The 23,462-nt window shown below is 36.6% G+C and overlaps 1 protein-coding gene across 4 annotated transcripts in view; it reads right to left on the reverse strand.

Moving 5' to 3' along the window:
• The window catches only part of LOC18424945 (trigger factor type chaperone family protein), a 43,889-nt gene that overhangs the window by 11,257 nt on the left and 9,170 nt on the right, over positions 1-23,462 (reverse strand). For 2 of the 4 annotated variants that reach the window (XR_016042714.1, XM_088849694.1), the window contains exons 2-7: positions 18,178-18,253; positions 17,928-18,055; positions 16,895-16,978; positions 11,700-11,828; positions 2,319-2,407; positions 1,050-1,233 (exon numbers count right to left, since the gene is read on the reverse strand). Coding sequence is in view for 2 of the 4 variants with exons in the window: in XM_088849694.1 (XP_088705820.1) it covers positions 1,050-1,233; positions 2,319-2,407; positions 11,700-11,708 (282 nt within the window). In the remaining 2 variants the exon portion in view is untranslated. The remainder of the gene's footprint in view (positions 1-1,049; positions 1,234-2,318; positions 2,408-11,699; positions 11,829-16,894; positions 16,979-17,927; positions 18,056-18,177; positions 18,254-23,462) is intronic. The other 2 variants (XR_016042713.1, XM_011630879.3) reach the window with 1 other exon arrangement.

Here is a 23,462-nt window from a genome sequence, read left to right on the forward strand (position 1 = left end):
AAAAGGGTAAGCTTGGACTTGAACCTTGAGATAGTGTGTGATGCTTACAACCAAACCACAATTTCAAAATCCCAAAACCCAAATAAAGGAAAACATCCAGGTGATGAAATTTCCAAATGATATTCAAATACATCCTGTTGATGTTCTATGATGATTCTCCAAGTTTATATATAAGTATGTCCATATGGGTATTTAAGCAAGATTACAGCAAAGAAGGAAATAAACAAATTCCACCAATATTCAGCTAACAATTTCAAAAAAAAAAAAAACAAATTACACCAATATTCATGATTGGGTGCAGTTTGTATCAAGCCGAGGCTCTAAACAATCAAAGTAGAGCGCACCTGCAAATAGTGTCGAGAAATATGGTTTCAATATTGAAAATATTTGTGATAGCCTTAAAATATATTTTCATCTTTAATTACATAATTTAAAGCTTCAAAAATAGTGTAGATCGAGCAGAGCTATGAAAACTTGAAAATCTTGAAAATTGACGGTCCAAAAATGTGTTAAAAGATGCACTATTTCCAAAATTTGAAATCCATTTTTTTCTCATGTCTATGCATCTCAATGTCAAGAAGATCAATTTGAGGATATTTGGGCATCAAAACAACCTCTTCTAGTGAAATTTTTGAGGCAGGCTCCAATTCTATTGTTTAGAGACTCGACTCTATATAAACTTTTTCCTTCATGATTTAGTGTAAAGCATGACACAGGAGCAAAGTTTCACAAATGTTAACACTCTCCAGCTTACAGAATACTGCCACAGCATCAGACTTCCAGTTCCCAGAGATAGGTATTCAAAATATCCTATAGCCAAACCATGTTTGATGATGATTCCTCAACGTTAGGTCTAAGAACATTGCAAAAGTACGAAGTGTACAGAAATCTACATACATCCCAAAAAAATCTGGCTCCATGGTAATTGAAAATGATCATTCTTTGATGTAGTTTTTTACATTATGTACTTTAGTAGACCTCTAGGAAAGATCAAGAGTTCATGTGACAAAGCAGTAGAACAATAGAAAGAAGTTACACAAAATGAATACCTGTAAGCCTCTATCATTTACAATCCTCATTGGGCCTATAGCCTTATAACGACGGCTTAGCTCGGTTTCAGAAGCTTTTTCTGCAATTACTTCCTGATCTATTTCAACGACAACTTTTAGGTGTTTGTATGCATCCTCAGAGATCCATTTGACTTCCGGAGCCACATCAACCACAACTTCATACCTTTGAGCACAAAGACAATCATTTAAATAATAGAGTTATGCAAGGTTTCAAAAAACGGACCACCAGGCACCTAGGCATCCAAGAAACCTTAGGCCGCACATCTAGCCTAGGTGCCCATTCTTGGTGGCTGTACTTGGGCCCCCAGGGCTGTGGGCTTTTTTTTAATTTTTAAAGATGTCCGAAAGGGCAAAGGGGTAATTTTGACCCCCCCAAAAAGTTTAAAAAGAGTGTGGGGGTTATTTTCAACCCCCCAAAATCAAAAGAACACTTCCATAAGCCTTAAATCTCTTAGCTATACTTATATATGAGAATCCAAAGTATTTTTTATGGTTTGAAGAAGAATCCTAAACGTTTTCTTTTCTCATTGGAATTGTATTTAGGGTGCTATTGGAGGTTGAAGAGTTGGACTCCATATTATTATGGAACATGGACAGTTGGAGACTATTATTAATACATAGACTAGACTTTTAAATTTTTTTAAATTTTCTATGATTTGAATTTTGAAATTTTGAACAGGTTTCTTCTTAACATGGTATATTAAGAAAGTATCTTACAATATATACAAATGCAATAAATTATAGAATTGACAGAAATATATGCATATATGTACGTTTGGACAGCATATATATATATATATGTATATATCTAAAGAATTTGCACTACAGGGCACCTGCCTAAGCGTTGGGCACCAGGCTGGCCACCTAGCGTTTTTTGAAACCTTAGAGTTATGATAGCACATGAAACAAAGTAATTTCTCAAGGAAAATACTTCAACCCTCACTCAATAAAGATTCTAGATTGCCTTCGATGTTCAAATAGGTGAAAGCCGCAGATCCTTACAAGAGGCTGATAATAAAACAAATAAGAGTTTTACAGGAGGAGTGTCCTATGCTAGTTAAAGGTAGCCTTTTATAATAACAATTATACAGAAGAATCCAAGTAGAGAAAACAACTTAGGGACAATGTCATTTCCAGTACATAAAATCAAACAAATGGGTGAGAAGCATAGCCATGAAGTGTACCTCATATTTCTAACCAATAGTTTGAGTGGAAGAACATACTGCGTTATATCAGTACTTAACATACCTGAGATATTCTGAAGGAGAAAAGTCTTCCTCTAAATCAGAAAATTTGGTCTTAATGCGAACAGAATCTTTCAGTGCCCTTCCCTCAACCTAAATAAAGAAAATCAAGAACATGGGCATTATACATACCAAGAACTGACGAGTTCCAAATATATTCACATCTAACCAGTTTTGTGCTGGTTGTTAGGAAGAAAAGGAACAGTAGTTATTCTTTTGAGGTATAATATTTATTGAAATATGTCAAAACCTAGATTGTCACAACAAGAGTACATAATGTTGACTATTTTAAATTTTTATGGAAGCCCATGAATAATGAAATAAAACTAATTAATGAAGACCTTTTGTCATTCAATGAAAACTAAAGCAACCAAGCCATTTCCATCGAAAGGGATTGTGTATCAGTTATCATAGCATATCCCATATAAAAATTAGAAGTCATTTACATAATGAAGAACAGATAAATGAGAAGTCATTTCTAAACATGAGGTTGCAAGAAATAAGTATGCATATATGAGATTGTCATTCCGCATTCTTTTAATTCTACCAACAACGTAACCACAAGAATAAACTTTAAATAAACTGGAAAAATCAAAATTGCATTATGAATAGGCAGCACTCAATTGAAAATAAGGTACCAAGTTGACGCCTCCACAACCAAAGTTCCACAACACATAAATAGGCATCTAGATCTCTAACCACATAAATTTTGGAGGAAGTGTAAAGGAAAAAGTCTCTCTTCATGGACGATAAAAGTAAACAAGCTTCAAGAAGTATTAAGTTCCATAAAGAAACTAAACAAACATCCAGGAGTACAGACAAACACATATTCTTGAACTTCAAAAATCTCCTTATCCTTTTATAGATCAAGACACCACCTATGACTTAGAATAACTTGTCGTCCCGAATGAAATTCTCTGTAATAGTCTCCATATTTGCAGATCCCTACACATATAATGCTCTCTCCCTCGGTCATTTAACTTATTGCAGCCCATATGTATTACACTCGCAAGAATTAGAAACTTATAGTGTGCATTTGTAGCTAGTTTAGGGCCTCACTGAGGGTAGAGTAGAATGGCAGACCAGGACTCGTGTAGCCAACTCCAATTAGTTGGGAAAAAGCTCTAATGATGATGAGTTAGCTTACTGGTACATGCTTTTCGCATATTCTTCTCAAACCTTCAGTTTAATTGGGTCATTAAGCAAGGAGAAATTCTATCTATCTTAGAAGTAATTTTCTTTCATTTTCAGATGATAAGTTACTTTGCTGTATGCACATTTAACCAAAAGGTCCTACCGAAATCTAAAAATGGCACATATTCAGGCTATTTAATGGTGACTTAGGGTGAAAAATCACTATAAAGCCGATTCTTAGGGGAGCTTATTTTTTGGCCCAGCACACCCAGTTTGTTGAGACTTGAGAGTAGTTTACAGACATCCTAAAAAGAACTAGATGCAGCATGCGGATGTGTCGTTCCAATTACTCTCCTACATTTCATGAATAAAGGTACTTCTAAAGCAACAACACATTTTGTCTTACTTTTTTTGTATTGTTTTAGTGGCTAACCAGCATTCCCATATTTCATCATCATCATCCGAGACCTATTCCCATGTTTAGTGGTTGCAAATAAATAAAGAAACTTAATATAATGGGTCTGGCGGGCAGAAAGTACTCCTCAAAGCATCCTTACATTCAATGGCTCCATATGAGGCTCGTGCTTGTATTTTGCTACATTCCAGAAACTTGAGGCTGCCTCAACCACGAATATGTCTAAACCTTGTGCAGGTAATGCTTCTAAAACTTCTTGTCATCTCAGTGCTTCACCTTTCTCTTGAATCATTAACTCATGGAGTAGTTATCTTATTCTTGTCTTGTCATAATGCCACTTTTATTAAAGGGAGTGAAAGAAGTGGCTATGTGGAAGTTCAGAGAGCAAAAGAAAAAACTATATCTATTTCTTTTATTAATATATATCTAAGTTCCACTTATAAATGCCATAAAACAATGTTGTAAACAAGAAGTAAAACCCTAAAATAATATATTCACTAAGAAAATATTTTTAAAACACATAATATGACATTATTATCCTTATTAAAAAAAATGTGCCACATAAAATGAGGCGTCCCAATTAATGGAACGTGTGGCCCTAATGGACTCCTCACATGGGGACCATGCCCATGGTCCTCCAAGTGTGTCCAATCTATCTTTTGAAAATTTCTTGAATGCCCTCACAATTTTAAAATTCCAAAATTACCCTTTTTGAGTTTTGACACATTTAAAATTCGTTTTTAAAATTCTGAAAATTTTTCAAAATTCATTGTAACACATTTTTAGTTGAAACCAATATTTTCGGAGTTTCAAAAAAATCTAAAAAACACATAAATACAACTTACAAGTGCATAGATACCTTATAGGTCATATAAGAACTGAATACCATAGTACTCCACCCATGCCACAATCATGCACCACTACTGTCTTCTCAAACTGACCCAAAGGGACCTATGACCCACAAGTATAGGAGCTCATGATTGAACGGTCAAAGTTTGCTAATAATCTCAGAATGTGGATTACAGGTCCCCTCCTAACAGCAAGTTAAATGCATGCACAAAGCAAGGGGGGCACTCTCTCTATGCACATGTACAGGTGTCCCTCTATATAGGGTTGCTTGCAAAAATGTGGATGTCATATATACATGGCATACGAAATTTTTGTCAATGATTTGGCCCTCACTCTCACAGGCCCTTTCTCTGCTCACAAGAGACCACACAACTTTCTTGGCTTAAAAACAATGTATGTAGGCATCTCTCCAACCTCTAAAAAGGATGACCCACAGTAAACGCTGAATGGTAGTACCACATGCGCAGAGGTAAGGGTTTTGTACATGACCCAAGCTGCCAAACCCTAGGTCACTCAACCACAATAACCTCCCACTAAAGAGAACAAATCATTACAAATAATTTTATTTACGTGCTCTCTAAGTCTACAGTCTCTCATCTTATCGCCCATTGGAGCTACACCTAAGTTCTCTCGAAAGTATTCATTTCAAATTCTATCCCTTCTTGTCTTGCCACTCTTCCATTTCAACATCTTCACCTTAGCTACACTCATCCTATGGGTATGTTGTTTCTTGACCGCCCAACATTCTACCCCATAAAACAAAGTTGGTAAGACAACTGTCTTATAGAACTTTCCTTTCAGCTTCATTGGTATGTGGCAATCACATAAAACTCCGGTTGCACATCACTACTTCGCCCACTGAGCTCTATTCTATATGTGACATCTTCCTCAATCTCTCCATTTTCTTGGATTTTTGACCGAGATATTGAAAGTGCGCTCTTTTTGGTATTTTGTGGCTGTTAATGTTAACTACTTTCTCGTCTCTACTCCTATTATTGTTAAACTTTCATTCCACATACTCTATCTTAGTCTGGCTAATTTTAAAACCTTTAGATTCTAGAGCATCCCTCCAACGTTCTAACTTTGTGTTGACGCTGCTTCGGATCTCATCGATCAAAACTATGTTGTCTGCAAGCAACATACACCACAATTCTTCATGTTGTAGGTGACTAGATAACTCATCCGAAACTAAAACAAAGAAGTATGAATTCAACGCCCTTGGTTTAGACCTATTATCACTAAAAGCTCGTCTCCCCATTAGATGTTCGCGTGCTAGTTAGCGCTCCCTCATATAAATCTCACACCAAGTCAATAAAATATGTGGAAACTCCTTTCTTTTCCAACACCCATCAAATTAAATCTCGAGGTATTGTAACATAAGCCTTTTCTAGGTCAATAAAGACCATGTGGAGGTCTTTTCCCTTCGTATTAAACTTTTCAATCAGTTACCTAGTAGAAAAACAATCTCAATTGTTGACCTCCTTGACATAAAACCGAATTGATTTTCTGATACACTCGTTTCATGCCATAATCGCTGCTCAATCATTCTCTCCCACAACTTCATACTATGGCACATAAGTTTGATCCCTCCTTAGTTTGCAAAATTCCATATGTCTCCTTTCTTCTTGTAAATAGGTACTACAACACTTTTCCCCCATTCTTCTGCCATTGTCTTTGTTCTCAACGCCTTGTTGAACAACTTGTTTAGCCAATGAATGCTGATCTCCCCCATGTACTTCAAAACCTCTATTAGGATACCATATGGTCCTAAATCTTTTCCTATCTCCATCCTCTTCTTTCACTTCTGATATCCTAATCCTACAAATGTCTCCATGACCTCCGCCCTCATTTATACCAACAATTCCTTCTATCGTTGTGTTCCCATTATATTCATCATTTAATAATTCTTGAAAATAAACTCTCCACCTTTTGTTGAGATCTTCATCCTTCACCAAGACCTTTGATCCTCACTCAATGAATGTAATATGGTCTAGATCCCTACACTTTTTCTCTCTCATTTTTATTAATTTAAGGACATCTTGTTCACATTTTCTTGTTCTCAGTTTAATGTATAAATTACCACATACCTTAACTTTTAGTCTTACTATTTGTTTAGCATTTTTCTTAGCATTTTTTTATTCTTCAAAGTTTTGATCATTTCTATTACATTGCCAAATTTTATAACATGGTCGTTTTTTGCTAATGCCATTTTGAACCTCATCACTCCAGCACCAAGTTTCCTTATCGGAATTATTTTCCCTCTAGTTTCTCCTAAAACTTCGTTTGCCATTTTCTTAATACAATCAGCCATCTCATTCAACAGAATATTGACCTCATGTTCTGAGTTCCATTTTCTCTCTTTAAATAATTTATCCCTAAATAGGTCTAGTTTCTCATTTTTTAAATTCCACCACCTTGTTCTTGGACACCTATTAGTTTCCCCCCTTTTTCCATCTCTTTTTGCAGACGTCCATAACCACGAGCCTATATTTTGTAGTCAAACTCCCTCCTAGGGTGACCTTACAGTCTTTACATGATGGTCAATCTATTTTCTTAACTAGGAAGAAAACTATCCGGGTTTTATATGATCCACTATTATAGGCCATTAAATGTTCATCGCATTTTTTAAAGTAAGTATTTGCTATTGTTGGGTCGTAGGCCATAGAAAAATCTAAAATAGCATCCCCCATCTCATTTCTTTCACCAAACCCATATCCATCATGTACCCCCTTCATATCCTCTATTATCCTTCCCTGCATGACCATTTAAGTTCCCTCCTAAAAAGGTCCTCTCTGCATTGGTATGTCTTGGACTAGTCCATCCAAGGTTGTCTTTTAATTCTATCCTCGAATCTTACTTGTGGTGCATAAGCACTAATAACATTAATTATCTTTCCCCTAATACAAGTTTAACTAATAGGAGCCTATCACCTACTCTCTTGACATTAACTACTTTATCTTTTAAATCTTTATCTGCTATTATGCCTACACCATCTACGTCATTTTTATTATTATCTTTTTCTATATATCGAATTTTATACCTCATCTATTTTCTTAGCTTTCCCCTTTTCACTTAGTTTCTTGTAGACAAACTATGTTTACTCTCTTTCGTCTCATTGTACACACTATAACTCCATACTCTTACTTGTAAGCGTTCATATATTCCATGTGGCCAAACGAATTCTACTCCCTTGGACTAGTTGCTTTTCCCGCACTGGTTTTCAAGTATATAAGATAATATTTTTGTGTTTAAACACACAAACACTAATTTCCTAGTATTATTTGAATTTTTTATTAATTAATCAAGAATCAATATATCCATTTGAGTGTAGCTGAGAAGAGGCTATTGAGATGGATGAGTGGCAACATAAAAAAGGATAGAATTCAAAGTGAATATAATCAAGGGAACTTAAAGGTGACTCCAATAAGCGGTAAGATAAGATAAAGTAGACTTAAGTGGGCTGCCCATTTGCAGCGTCCTAGAGCATTGGTTAGGTGGGATGATTTGGTTCAAGTGAAAGGTTCTAAACAGATAAAGGGAAGGCCCTAAAGGACAAGGATGGAAGTAGAGGGAAGTGACTTATGGTCTGAGTGAAAGTATGACCCTTAATAGAGTGAAATAACACAACAGGATTCGTACTAACCAACCCAATATTGTTGGGATAAGGCTCAGATAATAATGGTGATCATTAATGAATATATGATTAGTATTTAAAAGCTCTATGGGTGTCTACAAAACCTACTTAACATCATTCCTAGTTTTTGAGAACCCAATATAACAACCTTATTTTTAAAAAGAATTCATTATTAATAAATCAGGTATTTTTACTTTCTTTAATCAATCTAGAACCTCAGTAAACCTCAACTACTTCACCTTGATTCCAATACCCATGGGGAACCGTGATTAAGGGCACTCAATGCATCGATTTTTATACCATGGGAACCCTTGTCTAGGTCTTTAAGACTGTCGAGGACATCGATTCCAATACTACGGGAACCTGACTAAGCATACTCAACACATTGATTCCAATACCAACGGATTCTTAGTCAAAGATACTCTAGAACTTCGAACCTTTTACCTTATGAAACCCATTTCTTGATGATTTTTGACACGGTTGCTAGTGGTTGGCTGTGCTAATCCCAATAGGTAGGAATCTCATTTTCAATTAGGTAGAAGTATGATTCCCCAAAGGTATCAATATAGATTTCAGTTACATTCATTGTAGGAACGACACTTCCTACTATAGGAAGTTTCTAGCCTCTCGGAATTCCCCACTTCTGATCCCTAAAATGCTTGTAAAGCTTCCAACAACAAGTGTGAAACCTAAAATAGGAGTAGTCTTGGTTAGAGGGTAGGTTAGGAATAAGAATTTTCGAGCTTTTACTCGGTATCCAACATAGGAGCCAGAGTAACATTTTTTTTCAATAATACGACAAAATTTTTATAGAAGGCATCAACCTCATACTAAAGATGTAAGAAGCACCTAAAAAGCGATGCTAGAAAACCCTCCCATTGATTACCTTGATCTCAAAATGTATGTATACGAACAAAAAAAGGATTTCAAATCCTAAAAACATGCGTTTTCATAACATATTATCTAAATAATCCATTTTTAAGATTTTCAAGTAGTTATAGAACAGCTCGACTCATGCCATTTTTTGACCTTTAAATTTCATATTTACAAGTGGAAGTAGATTTTCAAGCCATCCTAAGGATTTATGACACCAAAACTGCACCTTTCCGCAAAGTTTGGAGGTGCACTTTACTTTGATTTTTTAAGTTTTAATTCGCATAAGACTATTATTTTCAATTTTTAGCATGATGTGAAACCCCAAAATTAGATAATTGGTAGTTTCGAAAATGAGCAGTATTGAATTACATAGGGGCATTTTTTAAATTAATATGACTGAACAAGGTAACTTCAAAATCTGACACATGACCATCCCCCAAAGACTCATATTGTGTATTAGTATAGATAATTCAACCATCCCTTTTTCACTTAGATTCTTATATTCTAAATAATATTTATACATCCTTTGATATTGCTATGCTTCGACTAATATTTATTCTCCTTATAACAACAAACTCTCAGATACCACATCATCATCATCATTTTAGCTTTTTCCCAATTAATTGGGGACAGCTACATGAATCCTGGTTCTCCATTATGCTATCTTAAAGGCCATATCCTCAGTGAAGCCATAAGTTCCCATATCTTTTCAGACTACTTCTAACCACATCTTTTTCGGCCTACCCCTTGCTCTTTTAGTCCTTCTACTTGAACTAACTCGCACCTCCTAACAGGTATTGTACTTGATCGACGCCACACATGACTAGCCCACTTAAGTCTACTCTCTCTCATTTTATCACCTATTGGTGCCACAGCTAAATTCTCTCGAATAGATTAATTTCGAATTCTATCCCTTCTTGTCTTACCACTCATTCATCTCAACATCCTCATCTTCGTTACACTCACACTCAGATACCACATGATAATGAAAATTGAATGAAACAGGTTCCACATAAGCAGACACTTTACATGCAGAGTTCCACAATTTGTCATTTTCTACTAGTTATAGTGTTTCAAAAAGCGCTAGGCGGCACCTAGACGGTCGAGGGGGTCCAGGCCACCCAGCGCCTAGGCAAGCGCCCAGGCGGGTGCCCAGAACCTGAGCGGCCCAATAAAATTTTTTTTTTTTTGGGGTTTTCTCTCTCTAAAATAGCCTCTAATGAGTTCTAGGTTTCAAATGAAACTAAAACCCATAATTTTTCCCTTTGGTATTAAACAAATTACCCAAAAATACCCTTAAGGAGCCGCATTTCCTCCCCTCGGCGGGGCGCAAACCTTGGGCGGTGGGTTCCTGAGCGCCTAGGGATATCCGCCTAGTTTGGCCGCCTAGGCTTGGGCGATGCGCCCAGGCCTTCTGGACTGCCTAGGCGGCCGCCCAAGCACTGGGCGGTCCGTTTTTGAAAACAATGACTTGTTATGAACTTCATGCGAGCTTTTCCTTCCATTCTCTATGTATCTCATTTCGTTCATTACTTGTTGTTTGTTTAATCTCGGCAGCTATCAGACAGTTACCAATCAGATGGGCACACAACTAACAAACTTGGTTATTCTATGTTTATTTATGTATTTAGACTGCAAGGCAAGGTCTTGTTTTTCATTATATAAAGTCCATGAAATTGATGCAAGAATTGTTGGAAATGTTTCTCCCAAGAATTTATTTTTCAATAATGGTACAAAAGCCATATTGTCTAGTATATGTGAAATCCCATGTGGTTGACATGAGGTACTGTCATATAGTAGGATCCATTTTAGAGCTTTTATAGGATGTTGCACTGGAAGGGAAAACCCAGTGTCACTGGAGGGAAAACCCGGTGATATGTTTGGATTCCTTGTAAGAATTGTTTTTCTATAATATAGCTCCACAAAATTATTTAGTTTTTAAATATCGCTATATCAATTGTAGGAATGCTTGGATGACATCCCATTATGTGAGCAATTAGTGTACTAATGACAAGTTTAGCCCATTACATAGGATTAACAGTTTGGTGACAACTTGTTAATCCTAATTAGCTGCACTTAAGGGAGTTAAGGCAGGAGTTATACTTGGATCTCAACTCCTATAGACCATGAATGTGAGAGTTACAAACTAAATGGTCTCCATAAAAAAAGGTTAAACCCTCAAGTAAAGATAAGATAGAGAATGATGGAAAAGGGGTGAATGAGATTCACCAAAGAGGACTCTCAAAGTAGCTTGTCACTGGATGGCTTGGTCTATAGGTTTTGGTATAGAACCTTAAGTCCCTCGTGTGATTTAAGGACAGATCCGAGTAATTTGTTTATCGATTTTATTTATTTATTTACTTTCTTTATTGGGAATAATAAGAATCATGACATTCCCAGTCAAAGGTCAAACAAATAATATGAAATCCAAACATAGCTTAGTAGTAATTCCATAATGGAAGTTCAATTATACATACCGAAGACATAACATGAGGCAGAGTCCTCTTCAAAATTGCCTCAATTGTTGCTCGTAGAACATTCTGCTTGCCTAAATAATTGATGAGAATATTATCTGGAATCTTCTTTCCAGGACGAAACCCAGGAACCTGTTAACAAAGCAGAGTTCTCAAAAAAAAAAAAAAGCCTTACACCAGATCATTATCCGGTGGATATTGAATACACTAACAAAAGATAACTTCCACAATCTTGAGATCCTCACCATGGCTTCAAATGAAAATAAGAGGCCATTTATATTCCAAGAATTTTAACTACCCAAGAAATTAAAGATAACTTTTCACAATGCATAATGTTCATAAAAGAGAATTGGAACTAAATCTAGATCGCTTTTTATGAAGGTATGCTTCCATAGAGGAATATGAATTGAACATTTCTATTTCCAGAGAGATGACTGTGAATGCTCATAATCAGATGATTTCATATTGAAACAGTGCGTCCAACTTCCAAAGAGAGGAATGCAACAAATCCAAAATGAAATGATAAATGCCTCATGAGGGTCTGTAGGTCAACAACTTACTCTTTGCAAACATTATTTAGCTAATAGCTTACTCTCCGCATCAATCCTTTTCCCCAAAGAAAGAACTCAAAATTCCTCTCTCACACATAACATACGCACACACACAAAAGGAGAGATAATTAAACAAGATCAACAGAGATATACATTGAGAAATGAGAAACCTAGATCAAAATGGATATAAAAATAAGTGAGCATTTCTCAACATGTGATTTTCATCAAAGTATCTAAAAGACATAAGAAGTAAACTCAAGACTACCATTCAGTGTCAATCTTAAGGATCCAGAACCAGACAATTTCACTTCCACTTGCAGTCTTTGAGAGAAATAGATCTTGGATGGAGCTGTAGTCATAGATTCATTTGAGACAAAAAGAAAGAAAGCCAGGGTGATTTGCAAACTTGACCTCGAAAACAGATATGACAGAGTTCATTAGATTATCTCAAGAAAAATATGTGATTAACAGAATTTGGAGATAGATGGAGAAACTGGATAGCAGCGTCCTTATCTAATGCGTACTTCTCAAAGCTAATCAGTGGATCCCCTAGAGGCTACTTCTCAAGCCATAAAGGACTGAGGCAAGGGTTCCACTTTCCCCCATCCTGTTTGCTATAGTTGCCTAGACTTTCAGTGGCATGTTAGATGGGGTATACACTTCTTAGAATTTATCAGCATTCTGCCCATCCTCTAATGGTACTATAGTGTCACATCTATAATATGCAGATGACCCTTTGCTATTTTGAAATGTAAAAACTGAATAAATAAAGAATATATGGATGAGCTTGAGATGGTTTGAAGATGATCAGAGTTAATATGAAAAACAAAAAGATTTTCAGAATCGCCTTAAAAGAGAAACAGCTATAGATCTTAGCAGCTATGTAGGGCATGGGACTGCTATACCAGAGAACAAATACCTGGGCCTTCCCTTATATGGCAAGCCTACTAAAGGTAGTGGCAGGATGTAGTAGAAAGGATTGAGAAAAACCAGTGCCATGGAAAATGAAATACTTAGGAAACGAGACTAATCATCACAAAACTATGCTAGTAAATCGTCCTATTTACTGATGTCCTTAATTCCGCATGCCAGTGTGTGTAGTGAATCACCAAAAACGAGTAAGATCCATCTGGTCAAATCGGATAAGGCGTGTCTACTAAGATTAAAAGGGGAGTGGGAATTAGAATGATCAAAGAAACAATTATGGCGTTGCTATCTAAAGTGATGATGGAGACTAGGCAATCAAGGAGGCCATCGACGGAAGCAAGTAGTGCAACATAACCATGGAAATGGATGACACACCTTCGCTGGTCGAGGCTGCCAGGAAACAAACTATCTGGGACCTTGTGCAGAATTAATAGATGGCGAGAGATACAAAGATGCGAGGAGCGAACCGAAGAACAACAAGATTTTGGCTTTGACCCATGGCGTGGGCCTCAAATCATCAAATACAAGTTCCCTAGCCTATTCATAAAAGCCATGAAACCTGCTGCCAAACTTCAAGATGTGGTACAAGGTAATGGATGAATGCCACATGAACTATCCAACTAAGGCATGTGTTAAAAGAAAATGAAGTGGATCCTAATGAGATTTCTAGCACAGCAACAAAGATATTTTATATGCCAAGAATCTGGATGCCTGATTCTAATGGATAATTTTTAGCTAAAATCATGTACCAGATCCTAACAAGATTTTCTATGAAATATGCAGTTATCAGAAAATGTAGCTTATCCCTGCACCAGCCAAGACTTGGATTGACAGTTAGCTGCCCAAAACAAGGTGCTGACCATTGACCACCTTATGAGCCTAGGATTTGCCATTCCAAATATATGCATGATGTGCAAGTAAGCCTTGGCCTTTCAAACTACTTTTATTGAGCCTTATTAGGGTACCCCTCCCTCAAATGAAGCCCTGTTGTAACAATGGCATAATTCACCTTTGGCAAAGCCGGGAGTTATTTCATGGAGGTTTACCTTATTAACTTTTCTATGGCTAATTTGGAAGGAGATATGGTCACTGTTTCAAGAACCAAGAAGAAGGGGAAGAGAGGAAAAACAAGGAATGAATACTAGGGATATTCACCAAATGACTTCGAATTAAAATGGGGAGAGAATGTGAGGATGAATCACCAAGGGAGCTTCAAAGTGGACAACCTCGCCTAGGGGTGTAATGAAGCTGAACCATAGTTACGGGAAGCTCCTTCCTTAGGGGATGCTCTTGCTCTGGGAACACATTTGGCATGGAGCTGATCCTACTTAGGAGCTCACTCCTGATTATATGAGATATGATCCTATTTAGCATGGAGCTCGATCCCATTTAACATGAAACCATGATCCTGATCCATAGTCAATACCAATATTATTTAACTTTTTTTTTTTAGTGATTGATACACAATTAGACGAATTGTCAAATATGATGACTACATCACTAAGTCACTACACTATTGTTTTGTGTGTGCCTACGTCTATAAGAACACTATAGAAGGACTATGGTGGTTTAATGATAAATTTCAGTTCCATTTCTGGCAATGGCCCTATGTTATGAATTATTTCTTTATGGGACTCTCTTGCCATGGAATTTCTGTGGTGCATGTGTATATAATATTAGGAAATGAATCGTTTGTTTTCAATTTCTCTATAACTTAAAATATACAATATATAATGTATACTATGTGCTATATACAATATAAGATAATATATGAATTCTAGAAGCACTCCCTAACATGCATTCCAAGAACATATATAATGTATATGATAGGGAAAATTATAGATACACCTCCAATTTCAACTTTCTACACATCCTACCCCCCAATAATTTTTTTATTATACCCTACACCCCAACACAATTCTTCCTTGTATTTACCCTCCGAGTCAAATTGTCAAAGCATTTTGAGATCAAAATGCCCTTTTTCTCTCTGTTCCCCTTTTCAACATATTTTTTTTATATTTCTTACCAAAAAACTCTCACACATCCTCTCTCTCTTTCTCTCTCCACCTTTTTCTCTCTCTCTCTCTACCCTCTCTCACTCTTTCTCTTTACCCTCCCTCATTCTTTCTCTCTATCCTCCCTCACTGTTTCTCTCTCTAACTTTTTCTCTACCCTCCCTCACTCTCTTTCTCTCTCTACCCTCCCTCATTCTTTCTGTATCTACCAGTAACATGCCCATAATGCGGTCCGGCATGTTCTTGTGTTGGACCGACAAATTTTTGCAGTTTAGCACAAAAACGTGCCGGACCGCAAAAACAATTTTGGTACGGCACAAAAACATGTCGGATCACATTATGGGCATGTGAAAGTTATTGGAATCCATTGCGATCCGGTATGTTTTTGTGTCAAGCCGAATTTTTTTTGCGGTTCGTCAAGTTTTTATGCCGGACCGCAAAAATAAAAAAATTTGGCCCGACACAAAAATGTGTCAGACCGCATTATGGGCATGTGAGTGGTAGAGAGAAAAAGAATGAGGGAGGGTAGAGAGAGAAAGAGAGATAGAGAGAGTGAGAGAGGGTAGAGAGAAAGAGAAATGGGTAGAGAGAGAAAGAGTGTATGGGTGGAGAGAGGTCAACAGAAAAAGTAAGAGAGGGTCACATGTCTACAAGGACAAAGAGAGAAAAAATGGGAAGAGAGGGAAATAGGGCATGGGCTTTTTGGTTTCAAAATGCTTTGATTATTTGACTGGAGCGGTAAATACAAAAAAAATAATGTTGGGGTTTAAGATATAATAGAAAAAGTATTTGGGGGTAGGATGTGTAGAAAGTTGAAATTGGGGGGGTATCTATAATTTTCCCTATATTATACATAATACATATATTCTAGGGACACTCACTGACAAGTGATCTCATGAGCTCTTGAGTTTAAGGAATTTAGGCAAGGGATAGTCCCCCTACCCACACTTCCAACAACTATGAGCTGAAATTTCATAGCAGATCATCAGCAATCTTGGAACGCAAGGTGGTAGGGATTCTAAGAAATGATGAAGAAAAGATTGTTCTAAGGTAGCCCACTCCCTGAGTGCAATGCAAATGAAGCAGAGGAATGAACTCTACTAACTGGATGAGGAATTTAGAACCTAGTTGGAGGGAAATACTTATCAAAGGATACTCGGCAACAACCATTCCTTGAGCCAGAAACAGATAAATAAATAAAGACAGAAAAAAACTACCCATGGAAATTACAAAGCATTTTTTAAAAGAGTTTTGCTCAAACAAGCTCTTTGTGCCACTTTCCAGCTCAAACAAGATTTGGAGGGAGTCAAACCAACTAGTGGACTCATTGCCAAAGAAGGCACATCTAAGTCTTCATTAGCACTTAAAGTTTAAGTCTTAGGAGGATAGTTTCAGCAATCAGCCATCAGGAAGTTGGCACATAGCTGAGTCCAGACTCCATTTGTATATGACACACATGTAAAGCAAATTTTGACTAATGAAAGCAGCTAACATTAAAAAAAAAAAAGTAAAATAAAATTAAGGGTATGTGAGCATAACAATGTCTTTCATTTAGGTTAAGGTATTAACAATGATAAGCAAATGGGCGATCATAATGAAGACACATATTCATATCATAGCTCAACAATGATTTGTTTCATTGTTTTTCTATTTCTGTAAAATCTGAATGTTGACTTAGAAATTAGAATACAAACTCAAAATTTACCTTTGTCTGCTTCGCAAACTCTAATAGAACCCTATTATAATACTCTTGGCAAACACTTGGAGGAACACTTGCGCTTAGCCTTACCTGCAATTATGTAATAATTGAGAATTAGGCTTCATAGCTTAAAAGATACAATCTAGTCTAGCAGTAGCAAATAAAAATCTTATTGTACGCAAAATATACCAACTTCTAGGATCAGCTAAATGCATACATGTGAAGCAACACATTGTGAAACAACTAACACAGATATGGGTGTAATGTCTAGTAAGTAGCAAGTTGTGCAGTATGCTGGGCCAAAAAGACATCACAGCCCAAGACTTCCATACCAATATCTTCTATTATATATGTAAATTACATAAAGAACTAAAGAAGGAAAAATGTTACACGCTACCATGGGAGCAGGTTTTGCATTTGTTACTCAGATAAAAACTTACTTAGGGTGATTTTTCTCGTCCCAATTCCAGGGGATAGTCCCAACTTATCCTAGAGATCTGCTCTCAACTTATCCTAGAGATCACTTGCAAATAAATAAACATACAAATAAATAAATTTAAATTTAAGAAATGTTGAAAGAAATCCCACCTCCAACCATGAATACAGACCACCCATTGTTTGGACATTTAGATCAAGTTTCTCAAGACCTTAAAGTCAACATTTTCCTATCTTTTTAATTTCATCATCAAGTCAATAACAAGCTAGTGTTCAACAGTTTCAATAAAAAAACAAGCTAGTGTTCAAATTTTTTCTAGATAAAAAAACTTTCCCACGGTAGCATGTGCATAATCTGCTCCAGAGGGAGCACTCTATAGCAACCATTAAAAAATAGTAAAAATAAATTATGAAAATATTAAAGAAACTATAATACTTAAAATGGTTCTAGCAAGAAAAATTCTAAATTAGAGACTGAGTTTATACTTGTCACTTTTGGATTTTTCAAACATATACATGTCCCATTGGGTATAAATATTACAGTTCGCAAACTAAGTACTCATAAGTACAAGTCATAGAATGGATAGAGCACTTCTTCACTTGCCAAGAGGCCGTGGGATCAACTCGCACCATTGATGTTGACTTTTTGTTAAATGGAAGCTCACAGGGGTGTCTCACAAGCAGACACTTCTGAAAACATACTGGAACTCCATGTCAGAGCCTGTCAGCAAGCTGAAACATACAGACAATATGTCCATCCCGTTTCAGTGTGTGTTGACATATGCGATCATTAAAATATGAAGTACAGCCTTCTAACAGAATTTTTCACATTGGCATGACAAGCTGAAGCCTACCAAATACAGGAAAGAACAAGAGCATGCCAATATGTACGATTGATCCCTGGGCACATTGCACTTGTATAACAGAAGCCTGATCAAGAAAGAAATGATGAAAAAAATATAAGTGCAAAAATCATTTCAATAAGTTAATATATACTGCACAAACTCTCACAGCAAATGTTTCTTTTTATGTTTTTTTTTTATAAGAAAAATGTTTGTTTTTATGTTCTAAGCAATTTACAACTAAAGCTAGAGAAAGAGGCATATCAAACCAAATTGATTGACACAGCTTTACCGATAATGTCAACCAATATCCTTGCGCTCAATTTGGAAAACGGAGTTTGCTTGTCAATTTGGAATCAGCAAGGAATACCTAGTTCTGAAAGGAAATAGCTGGAACAAGAGGACAATGGCTATATTTCCAAATACAAAATGATGAGCTAGCTGGAAAATGGATTCTTGCAAATGACAGGATGTGATCTGTGGTTGAGAGATTTTTCTCTTCCACCAGAATTTTTGAACAAAATCGTGCACTCTGCAATAGCTTTAGGCGATTTTCAGGTTGTCAGGTGATGCAGGGGCTTTAAAAAGGCATCTCTCAGAATCCCGATTGCAACCTAGATGATAGAAAGAATGTGTTTATGATTTTTCCCAAGAGGATTGGGTGGACCCTGAACCAATTTTACAGGATATAGTAGCTAGTGAGAGTTTTCAAGCATTTGAGTCCCTTTCTGAAAAGTTTATGCGAGAAGGTCAAAGTTCAACAAAGGCAGTTTGGTAAAGGAGACATCAAAGAATATTCTCAGAAAAGTCCATGTAAAATTTGTGTGTGCATGTATTTCTGTTGTTGTTGTTGATGATGCTGTTGTTTTTGTTGTTCTTGTTGTCCTACTTGTGTGTGCTTGTGTGCATGCGTGTGTGATGGTGAGGGGACGCGCAGGGAGAGGGAAGCAACATGTTTCCAACTAAAAGTTGGGTCTAGAGAAATGTGAATCTTCTCAGGTTTTGGGCTTTCATGGCTTGCATACGGACAAACTCCTCAACATAAACCATCTCCAAAGAGGGGTCTGGTTTCCCTAAAAATATTAGGAATCTGTACACCAACTATACATGGTGAGCTACGTACTTCACATCCTTCAATATTGGTCAAGGTAAACATGGATCTTCTTTTCCCTGATGCAAATTTGGGAGAATACTAATTGGAACTAGAAGGGCACGGTTCTTTGATGGTCATCTTTGCTATATCCTGCATGGAATGTTTAAAAGGGAGGGAATAATTGTATTTTTCGTGGCAGACCTCTTAATACAGATGGATTGAATGATCGATAGAGATCTTTTAGGCTCACCAAAACTCCCAAACGAGGAGTTTCAACAAAAAGAAATCTTCAAGAATTCTAGATGAGGGTCATTAGATGAGTGTCACAGTTAACAGATTCAAAAAAAAAAAAAATCCAAGATGAGGGTCACTAGGAATGGAATAACTATATCCCAAGCTCATGTGGGATGGAGTATGCCCCACAAGATGCCTTAGAAATGAACTTTAAGGTGGCTATGAAACACAACTGTGATCTTGCGAGCATTGGAGAAGTTCAAAGAAAGTATTCAAGACATTTCTCCAATGTCATGGACCATTAGGTTTTGAATATGTCACTTGGTCAAAGTATATGCCACCCTACAAGTCATCCAGATCACCAGATGACACCTTTGGGACTTGGCCACAATGGACTCAACTATAATATTAGGCATGTTACCTTGGAAATCAAAAAATGACCTTTCATCAAATATCTGTATTTGGACTCTGACTACATCATGAGGGAGGCAACTGCTTGTCAAATATGAGTGTAGCCATACTAAGTTTGGAGTTCTTAGGTTTCATTCATTCATAATTCTCCACAAATGTTTTTGGAAATTCTATGATTTGCTACAGAAAAGCTTACTACCAATTAAAAAGAAAGAATGTTAGCAATTTGAGAATCTTACGCTTGAAGATAGATTTGAAGTGAAAATCCAACAAAAGAAAGTATTTTTCATTTTGAAATTACTCCTTTTAGGCAACCCCATGTAATTAAGGAAAAGAATGATAAATGACCCATATAATAGGTTGAAAGATCATAGTTAACATCTAATCCCATTAGAAGCAATCAGTACAGTTTCTCCATCAATTCTGATAGTTCAACTCTTTAAAATGTAATAAACTCGAACACTATTTCTCAATGATCACACAAACTAGTTCCAGTTCACACACTGTTCACCTTTCAAGTGATTGAACTTCTAAATCGCTACAGCATGCTTCAACGCTATGTCGCATGGATAATTCAATTTGGTGTTCCATATGCATTTCAGATAGTTTAGAAGCATATGAAACGAACAAATATTGACAAACAATCCACAGATGCATGAACAAAAATTGACTAACAATCGACAGATATATTCATGCATCATAACTTCGGTGACTTATCTATTGACTCAAAGATTTTTATTTAATAGGTGTTTGTCACAATTACCTGCCACACGTATAAAAGAAAAGTCGACAATAAGTGCAATTCTCACACTGTGGATACATCAACTCTAACAGTGTGAATGCATGCACAATACTCGTCCGAAAAAAAAGTGTGTAAAGTGCCACAACTCTATCGCATTGGAAAAGAGTATCCAAATTCTCAGAGATTCAAAATACATTTCTTATTCACTTAGTAAATCTTACTACAAGAATTTTTAGGTGTTTTTCCCTTACATCAAACAAGTTGATTCATATTAAAAGAAACCTAATGCCTAAACAACTTCTCTCCTTTTTTATCAAGGTACTAGCGCAGGGAGGTACAGTGCATCTTCACCATCCAAAATAATGCTGGAAATATGGTGATTTCATTCAAAACAATACTAGAAATTTTCAATGCAGTTAAACAAAATTTTAAAATAAATTTCAAACAAAACAACCAACTAAAATTATCAATTAGGTTTGACTAACAGGCATAACCAGATTGCTGTCTTTAAGATAATTATTGCCCCGACATGGATATCTTCAAAGACACAACGGGTTCAAAGCAATATTAACTCTATAGCAACTGTCATGGGGCTCATGCCCATTAAAACCTATGTAACAATTGCAACTCCTATGCAAAATGGGCCTCATGTTGCAGCTATTATGGTGTTATGGGCTCTCGCCCATTAAAATATTCTACTATGATTTATGGAAATCTTGCCCATTACAACCTGTTGTACCAATTATTGTAACTCCTGCTGTAATGATTGTAATTCTTTTGCATGTTGACCTACCCATACTCTAACCCCCATAGGAATCTGTTTATGTATAGTGCACATTGCCCTATGATTTGTAGAGTGCGAAAAAACATATGTATTTACTTTATATTGTGCTTGAACATTACTTTCTATCTCTCTTATCTCTCAATTTTAACATGATATCAGAGCAAAGCTTGAAACCCTAGAATATCCATTATTTACAGCAATCCAAGAATCATAACTTTTCTTCTTTCTTGGGCTTGACGTTGTGGTGTATCAGCAACTTCTTATTCCAAGTAAGATTATCTCACTTTCCGTTGCCAAAAGTAACTTTTATCCTTAACTCTTTCCATTTCCAGCCCAAAAAAAAAACTAGTCTCTGACTTATCCCACAAAAAGTTATACAAGTATATTCCATACCTATCCCATAGCTTTCTTGCCCAAAGCACAGGGTTTTAAGTTTAAGAGAGAAGGAAAATGTTAGAAAGCAAGCACAATATTTCCTTGGCAAGCAGATCACTACAGTTAAGCTAGATAGGAAAAACTACAACTCCAATCTGCCAAAATGTTCATAGGAAGCCGAAGAAAATGACTTATATCACAAGAAAAGTGAAAGAGCCTCCCATAAATGATCCATCCCATGATGAATGGGAAAGTGAGAACTTGGCAGTAATGGCTAGGCTTCTTCATTCTATACAGTCAAGTAGCATTAGGAGAATGTTGTTTCTTAAGACTGCAAAGGACATATGGGAGGCAGTAACCAAGACATACTCCCAACGAGATGATATGGCTAGGATTTTCCAATTAAATCGCCAAATACAGAATTTGCAACAAGGGAAAATGATTGTGGAAGAATACTTTTGGATACTAAGGAAAAAGTGGGAAGAACTAGACTAGAACACTATCAACCTATTAATCCCGCAGTTGATGACAATAAAAAACAGGCCAAGCAAAAAATATCTTTGAGTTCATAGGAGGCTTGCATCTTAACTTTGAACGTTAGATAGTAATGGTTTTAGGAAAGAACAAATTGCCCTCTCTTGAATCCATTCATGAATATGTACGGGGGGAGGCCAATAGAAAAGCTATTGCAGAAGGACAAAATTCAAGTATCCATCATGAACAATCAGCTTTTGCAACAAGCTTCAAGCAAGGAAAAGTGGGTGTGAAATGACCAAATCGTGCTCCACCAAGAGCATTGTTGGGACTTGTATCCAGACTTGAGATCGAAACCAAGGAGGCAAGGAATGCAAGTGATCATATTGTGTCGAGTGAAGGGGAGGAAACCTCAGCCACACAACCCAATCTATCCAGTCCAAGAGATCCGGCCATCAAAGATTTACAGCACCAGTTGAATGCTCTTAAGGCTTCACTCAGCTCTGAAACACTGGTGGAGCAGCCAGGTACATATGCAACTACAAATCATGCTTCCAATTCCACCTCTTATACAAATCATTGATTCAAAGGCTACTTATAATATGACCAGTAAGAAAGTTGGTTACTTATCTTTTTCTCCTGCTCCAAGGAAAGTTAAACATGTTAATAGATACATGACAAGTGCCTCCAGGAGTGAAACATATAAACTCTCATCATCTTTGTCCTTATCCTTGGTAATACATGAGGCCCATTATGCATAGAAGTTACAATTGTTACACAAGTTTTAATGGGCATGAACCCCATAACGGTTGCTATAATGATCACGAAAATCAGAACATGAAAGAGTTCTTAGGGGTGCTTTTGGTATCAAGGATCTTGGTCTATTTAAATACTTCATTGGCATAGCGGTGGCTAAGTCTAAACAATAAATTTTTTGTCTCAAAGGAAGTATACTCTCGAATGACACAAGACTGCTTGGAGCCAAATCAGTAGAATCTCCTATAGAAATTAATCACAAATTGTATGATAACAGACAGAGCCTCTGAGTAACCCTAGTGTATATCAGGGATTAGTGGGAAGACTTATTTATTGGACTGTCACAATGCCAGACATTGCATCTACTGTAAACGTGGCAAGTCAGTTTATGCACGCACCATGCTCCCATCACTTGGAGGTTGTTTAAT

This window comes from Amborella trichopoda, chromosome 10, assembly GCF_054954075.1.
Source record: "Amborella trichopoda isolate Santa Cruz 75 chromosome 10, AtrichopodaSantaCruz75HAP2 v2.0, whole genome shotgun sequence".
Taxonomy (NCBI): Eukaryota; Viridiplantae; Streptophyta; class Magnoliopsida; order Amborellales; family Amborellaceae; genus Amborella; species Amborella trichopoda.